At 36.8% G+C, this 8,144-nt stretch overlaps 1 protein-coding gene across 1 annotated transcript; it reads right to left on the reverse strand.

Moving 5' to 3' along the window:
- Nucleotides 1–3,375: 3,375 nt before the first annotated feature.
- On the reverse strand, nt 3,376–7,629 carry LOC129449186 (uncharacterized). The gene is made up of 5 exons (XM_073872673.1): nt 7,269–7,629; nt 6,396–6,701; nt 4,690–4,788; nt 4,497–4,574; nt 3,376–3,548 (listed from the first exon to the last, which is right to left on the reverse strand). Exons 1-5 carry the CDS (start codon nt 7,627–7,629, stop codon nt 3,376–3,378), a joined length of 1,017 nt encoding a protein of 338 aa, XP_073728774.1.
- Between the last annotated feature and the right edge of the window lie 515 nt (nt 7,630–8,144).

Raw genomic sequence — 8,144 nt, forward strand, 5'->3', positions numbered from 1 at the left:
TGTCACAAAGCTCAAATCATTTCGAATTGGTTTCTAGAACATGACAATGAGTTCACTGTACTAAACTGGCCCCCAATAATCACCAGATCTCAACCCAATAGAGCATCTTTGGGATGTGGTGGAACGGGAGCTTCGTGCCCTAGATATGCATCCCACAAATCTCCATCAACCTCAAGATGCTATCCTATCAATATGGGCCAACATTTCTAAAGAATGCTTTCAGCACCTTGTTGAATCAATTCCACATAGAATTAAGGCAGTTCTGAAGGCGAAAGGGGGTCAAACACAGTATTAGTATGGTGTTCCTTCCTAATAATTCAATATTTACCTGTTATGGGTCAAAAATAACCCAGGCATTTTAAGAGTGTAAAGACCCCATTAATACTTAACACTAAATTGCAAACTGTCTCAACCTGCACTGGAAAGGATACGTGCCAAGATCTGCTTGTCCTGATTTCAAAGTAGTTTGGGTGCTTTGTAATATTAACTGATATACCAACAGGATACATTAAACACTGCTGAAATGTTCAGCATAATGGGATTTTATCCTGCCAAAAACATAAATCCAACTGTAAGTATGCCAAATCCATTTAACTCTCAATTGATCTCTCTCTATGAAGAAAATTACTTTGTTACTCAGTGATAGTCAACTCTACTGTCAGTTCTACTTAACCACGAAACAGATACAGATGAAGAAGAAGAGCAGGCAGGATGATAGAATAAAAGTTTATTAAATAATTTGTTTATTAAATAATGCTCAGACTTTGTCTGTCTGGAAACAGATTCAGCAGGTGTTATTACAAACTCGTATCTTTGCTTGTGAAGAGAATAGAACACAACACAAAAAGTTAACAACAGTAATAAAAAAATTAAAAAAAAGGAAAATAACACGTAAACATAATACAAATATCTAAACTGAATATTTATGCTTGTAAAGGATAGTAAATACATTGAGTCAGAATACAAACATCACTGAAAAAAATGATTCATTGAATTTAATCAATTTTTAAAGGTAAGTGGTTGCAATCAATTTATTTGAGATACATTTAAACAAAAAAGATTAGTAACGTAAAATAAAATATACAACTTTTGTTTAAATGTAGCTTAAATAAATTGATTGCAACCACTTACCTTAAAAAATTAATTAAATTCAATGAATAATTTTTTCAGTGCACATCTGCTTGCAGGAAACTTATACGCTATGAAGAATCTTTGGATCTAAGTGCTTGACCCTTTCTTCTGAGGTAATATCCTCTCTTCCATCTCACTTCCTGTTTTTAGATGCTGATGCTGCAACTGACACTTTATGCTCTACACCAACATCATATTTGTGTTTCTGAAGCTTTTTCTTCTCCCTCTTGCCCCTGGCTGTCTGACATCCTCCGTGAGCAATATAATACGCTCGGGACTGCTTAAAAAGGAAATGGCAACTAACAACCCAGCCGCCCTCTGTTACCAGTCACTTCTGTCCTCTTTTTCAGCTAGCGTCACCACTGCTAAGACATCATACTTCACTGCAAAGGTAAGTAACACACCCAACACTAAGCAGCTATTTAAAACTTTCAATTCTCTGCTGTGCCCCTTCTGCTCTACCCACTGCCTCATTGTCAGCTGATGACTTCACTGACTTCACTAACAAAACGTCTTTCACCAGCAACCAATTTTCCAAACCACTAACATCAGAGCACATTACACTTACATCTCACATCAGCTTCTCCTCTTTCTCTCCGCTGACCGAAACTGAAGTTTCTAAACTTCTATCCACCCACCATGTCACCTCAACCCAATTCTCACCCATCTCTTACAGGCAACACTCGCATGACACTCACACACATCATCAACACCTCTATGCTCACCGGTACATTTCTATCCAGGCACTTGTCACGCCACTGCTTAAAAAAGCCACACTCAACCCCTCTCTCACAGACAACTGTAGACCTGTCTCACTCTTCCCATCAAACCACTCCAACTGGTTCAGTCCGACTCATCTTCCAAGAGCCCAAAATCATCTCTCTCCACTGGTTACCTATTGAAGCGTGTGTCAGGTATAAGTCACTACTGCTAGTGCTCACAGAACTTTCACTAGCACTGCACCGGCATACTTTCACACTTTCCTGCATTCCTACACCCCATCCAGAACCTTATTATGTTCAGCAAAGGAGTGGCGCTTTGTGTTGCCTTCACAAAAGGGCACTAAATCACAGTCCCACTCATTTTCCTTCACTACTTCCTGCTGGTGGAATGATCTTCCTTTCGGAGTCAGATCAGCCATATCTCTTGCTACTTTCAAAAAACAACTTAAAACTCATCTTTTCTAAATATACTTGATAACATGATACTGACTGTAGACACATCTCTCTTTCTCTCTCAACAGGTATAATTTCAGAATTGTGACAACTTGGAACTTTGAATAAGCCCCTCTTATATTACTGCCTCCTTATGACAAATCACTTGATTGTTTCCTCATCTTTGTAAGTCCTTTGTGTCTGCTAAATGCCTAAATGTAACTGTTGCTGCTACACAGTCTCACGAAATGATGTACCTATAGTCATGTAATTTTATGATTCTTTTTTGTGATACTGTCACATATTTGTCATTGTCACCTATTGGTTACTCAACTGCTTTTTCCTATTTTCAAACCATTGTTGCTTTGGTTTAGGGTTAGAGTTGGGTTTGGGTAAGGATGTCATTTTATGTAATTCTAACCCTATACAGAAGCGACAATGGTAAGAAAATAGGACAAAACCATTGAGTAACCAATACATGACAATAACACATAAACAGAAATTTGTGATACGATCATGAAAAAACATTGAAATTTGTGACATCATCACAAAAAAGAATAAAAAACATATTAGGAAGGCCTATGTAATTTTGTGATATGTAGACATCATCTGGTCAATCATATCACTTTGTTCTCAATTGTGACTACAGAACTGTTTAGAAATATATCAAACATAGAAATAGTTTGGAAAGATGCAGTTTGATTAAACGATTACGAAATGGACTGACGTAAGATTTAATACATTTATATAAAAACTACAATGACCAATCAGTGTCACATTTTAAATACAAACAGTAATTAATTCATATAGTCATTTAAATCTTTTAAGAGAGGTATAAATCTCTCTGCAGTTCTTCTGGAGTTCAACTTTTCCCCCTCTGATGGCAAACTACAGTATCAGCAGAAAGAACCTAAATGATCATTGGAGAAATTGCCAAACAAGTTTTAATTCACAGATTATAGCTTGTTGTTAGCACAGAATTGTTTTAAGATAAAAATATAAGAGATTGCACATCATAAAATATTAAGGTGTATGTTTATGTACTATGACGTTTTTTAGTTCAAGGTATTTTGTCATCAGCTATTCTGAACTACTTTGATGTAGTTTGTTTTACAGTTGTTTGATGATAAAACCTAAGCTGGTGTGCTAATCTGTAAGTGGTGGGATGTGTAAACTCACCTGATCTTTTTTTTATACAAATCACCCCAAGAAGGACAACAACAAAGAGAAAAACTGCAGCAAGCACAATAACAATCACAGGCACTGAAAAACACAACATGAGACTCAGACACAAAAAGAGATTCAGGGATTCAGACACAAGACAACATAGAAATATTTTTTCCTTTAACCGAAGATATAAAATACAGTATCTGATAGACAAATTAAATTAATTTAAATGCATATTCAATACTAATCATGTCATCAAGTCTTTTTATACTTTTAAATGATGATGAGTTTTTCGGAATATTCTTAAAGCCTTTGCACAATTATATTTTTATACAGATTACAATCTTAGACATTAAAGCATATGCTTTAAATCAAAAAGTTGTTAAGGTCCAGAGAAACATTTCACTCAATTGACCCTAAACATCTGGGCAGTAGTGTATTAAATGGTCGCATGATCTTAAGAAAAGAAACTGAAATTAAAACAAACCACAAACATAAAGTGTATATCAGAGTCAGACTGAGTCACTCACTACGAAAAAAAAGAAAAGAATTAAAGTTTCAGTTAAGTGATTAAAGATTTCACAATAAAGTATCAGCTTTCATGTTAATAGATTATTGGTGATCAATCAATACAATTATCTAAAGTCATTTAGAGGGATTGAAAATAAAACAAAGTCAGAGTTTGAAATCAGCTTTGTCTACACTCTTAGAAAGATGTGTTAATTTTGTGTTAAGATTTTAACACATTATATGTCATTTTAACAAATTTTATCTGTTGATTTTGTGTTAAATTAAAACACAAGTTGGGTTAAAAGCTTAACACAAAATGTGTGTTTCAATAATAACAGAGAGCTGGGTGGATTCTGGGACAACCTATTTATTGTGTTGTCCCGAAATCAACACTAATGTGTTGTTTTTAACACATCCGTTCTACGTATGAAAATCTACAGAAATGAATTGATTATATTTAAGTGATTCTAATATGTGACAACCATTTTAAAATCACTGAAGAGAGACATATACATACATACAGTACATTCATACCTTGTTGTTTAGGAGCTGATGGTGCTGTAGGACTTGATGTTTTCTGACAAACTGATATCAGTGTTGTTGTAGTTGATGCTATGCAAAGTAGATGTTAGTTTAGCTAAACCATAATGTGAAAACACAAAAAATACAACCACACACAAATATACTGTATATAAACACTGCTATTAGACCGACAGTGATTGTGTACCTTGACTGTGTTGTATAGGAGTTACTGGTGAGTTAAGAGTTGAGCATCTCTCATTGTTTATGGTGTTGACTGCTGGCACTGCATCTGTCTTGGTTGGTCCTGTAGAAGATGAATGATTAGATACACCAGGAGTACCACTTGACGCTTCTATACTCTTTGCTTGGGGTGCGTTCCACTCCAGTTTTAGACACGCACTCGCAAACTTCCCTAAACACTTCCCCTCGGGGGAATCCCTGTCTCCATTTTGAAGCGCGTTACACTTTGTCAAGTGGACGAGGGAAGTTTGTATGGACAGACCCTCGCTTCCTCGATTTTGACAGAGGGAGCGAGTCTACTTCATATGTACACTCCAGGCAGCTCCATATCCCACAATGCATCACAATTGTGACGTCACTTCAGCAACTCGCGCTTTGCACATGGAGGGGGCGGCCTCCACTTTCCATGTGATCAAGGGCTTAGGGCGATCCATTTGAACCTACTTCAAGTGTTTCAGCAGTAGTGCACTCGTACAACGTAAGCAATGACGTACATCCGAGTGAACGAGACTGAGGGAAGTTAGCAAGGGAAGGTCATAAAAAAACGAACTGGAACGGAGGGTAGTACTGCACATTTTGCATGTTTCCCTTTTGTGACACACCCCATTCAGTTACCTTAAGCCCGGAATACACTGCAGGATTTTTGCCCTCTTATAAGATCATTACCTTATCACACTGTGCGACATGTATCGTTTAAACTCGGGTACGACAGGCATGTAGACTGTACGATGATGACACGGAAGCCTCGGCGGCTGTGTCACACGTTGCGCAACGTCACCAGCATGCGCTCGTGGTAAACAAATACCGGCGCGCAGGTCGTAGCAGCAAACACACTGGCTGAATCCCAAACCGCCTACTTCCATACTATATAGTATGTAAAAAGCGCTACTTTGCGTACTATATAGTATGGAAGTAGGCGGTTTGGGATTCAGCCACTGTGCGGTGATCATACCGAATTTCTGACACTGCCAGAAAACTATCGTAGGCTATCTTTGGACGCAAGACCGGGAAAACGGCCGTCTTTGAACCTCTCTCACTGTACGACATAGGACCACTGATGGAGAGCCACGATCACAGAAATCGCGACGATAGTTTCACGATGGCAATCTTTCGTCTGGGACAGCCAATTATCGTGCAGTGTATCCCGGGCTTTACACACCCAGTTCAGGTCTTGCAGTCTCTACCAATGAGCTGAAGATTTAAATCAGGTGTGTCTAATGAGGGAGACATGCAAATTGTGCAGTACTAGTGGTCCTCCAGGACAGGTTTGAAAACCCCTGATACACCATACTATAGAATATAACTATCATATTTCATATATTTTATTTCATGATCATCAGTAAAAATACTGCAGGCAGTATATCTTCAATTTTTTTCTGATAGATACAAAATATTGGGGCAGTTTTCCGGACAGGGATTAGCTTAAACCAGGACTAGGCAAACATGCCTTAATAAATACATTACTTGTGTGCCTTTTTAGGCAAAACAAAGGGCACGGATGTATTTTAAGATATGTCAGTGCAAGCTGTTTTTAATTTGGACAGTTCTTACATTTATTCTAGTCTAGGACTTGTCTAATCCCTGTCCGGGAAAACCACACCATTATGACTTATGTTATGATTTATCCTGACAGTCTTCTAAAATTATTTTAGTAAAATGTTGATTTCGTACCCGTGAACTTGACAGTATAGCTGACAGAGGTCTTAGTCTCATTCTTCATTTTAACCAAACATCTCCACTCTATGTTGTTGTCTTCATTCTGGAGTGTTGTAGTCAGAGTGATGTTACATTGTCCTGATGATAATATCTGATATCTGGAGTCTGTCGGTAGATTAACATCAGCCTGATTCACCCAGAACAGCTGAAGATCCTCATAACGGATCAAACTATCACAATTGTTATAATATGTAAACAACTGACAGGTGAGAGTCACAGAGCTGCCTGATCTCATCTCAGTCTGTGTGGATGATGGAGAGACTGAAATAATAAATATAACACAATTTTAAGTTAAAACATCAAGAAACTTTCATCTTTTAAAGAGCAGCAATGGTCCGATTCATGGTGTATTACTACATGTTAACGATATGCTAAAGGTACAAACCCCAAAACTATGACATGAGTTATCGATTCCAACATAATTCTCTTTTCTTGGACTACAACAAACACACGGATTGTATGATCATGTAGGCATTATCATAATATTTTAAGTTAACTCCTTTTAGTATGGCATTGTGCCCAAATCTTTCAAACATGGTAAGGAGCGTCACATTTCCAGCTGACTTCAGATGCATTTAGACCAATTACAACGTACAAATTAGCTGGCCAATCAGGGACACTGAGCTTTTCAAATCCATGCGTTTCAGGAAGAGAGTGAAATCTTCAGCTACAAAAATATACGGTATGTGGAAAATAATCTGTTTTAACCATAAACCACGAGAACACATTGTATTATACAAAATACACAAAATAATGGTGTTTTTTTTAGCAATGAAACAGGTGAACTTTAAGTTATACATACTCAACTAAATGAACAGAAACACTGACCATGAAGAACATGTAGAAAAACCTGTGCATCAGTTCCAAGTTTTTGTTCATTCACATATTGTTGGCAGGTGTATTGTCCATGATCATCTTTTGTTGTTTTATAGATGTTCAGAGAGCAGTCAGACCCCAGACTCAGTCTCTCAGCTCTCTCTATGTTCTTATTCTTTATTCCTCCAGCAAACAGTTCTACTGCAGCTGATGATCTATGTTTGCTGTAGATCCATGTAGTTGAGATGCAGTCAGAAAGATCATTAATACAGGACAGAGTGACATTTTTACCTGAACTACTGATCTCATGAGTCTCTCCAGCTGTACCTGAAACACAGTAGATTAGTTTACTTAGATTTGAATATGTATTCATCAAAATGAGGATTGTAAATTCATTTTAAATTGAAGTAAGCTTTAATAACAAAGATCAGGTACATTTTGAAATTAATTAATTTTTATCATGAAATACCATCTAAATATATCATATATCTCTCCTTCTAGGAAACAAAGTAAGCACAGAGTCAGTTTTGCAAATTCTCTCACATGTGATTTGACACACTATCAGGATATCTAACTGTGCCCAAATAAATCTCCAAATAACAATCCAACAGAAGTACAACATAGCCACAAATCGGTTTATATAATTTTTATCTGTCAGGGTTGGGCTTAATTGGTCAGATTAAACTCTGCATTCTTTAACAATAACATTTATTCCCACTTTTATAATTTTTTTGAAAGCTTAACAAACAAATACATGAATAACAGGACAACCAATATATACATCCATATAATATATAAAAAAAGGGTTTACAAAACCTTTTTAAGTGCAATCAGGTCACCCATGACGAATATCAGAAGATTTTTCTGAGCATTTTCAAGTTTTTTGAG

The sequence above is a fragment of the Misgurnus anguillicaudatus genome, chromosome 10, assembly GCF_027580225.2.
Source record: "Misgurnus anguillicaudatus chromosome 10, ASM2758022v2, whole genome shotgun sequence".
NCBI lineage: Eukaryota > Metazoa > Chordata > Actinopteri > Cypriniformes > Cobitidae > Misgurnus > Misgurnus anguillicaudatus.

Excerpts from the sequence above, each read along its gene's own strand:
- LOC129449186 (XM_073872673.1), bottom strand. The coding sequence starts at position 7,629 with ATGAATACATATTCAAATCTAAGTAAACTAATCTACTGTGTTTCAGGT. Across the intron at positions 6,702-7,268 it reads TTTTCTACATGTTCTTCATG|TCTCTCCATCATCCACACAG; the intron begins GTCAGTGTTTCT and ends TTATTATTTCAG. Across the intron at positions 4,575-4,689 it reads TCCTATACAACACAGTCAAG|CATCAACTACAACAACACTG; the intron begins GTACACAATCAC and ends TACTTTGCATAG.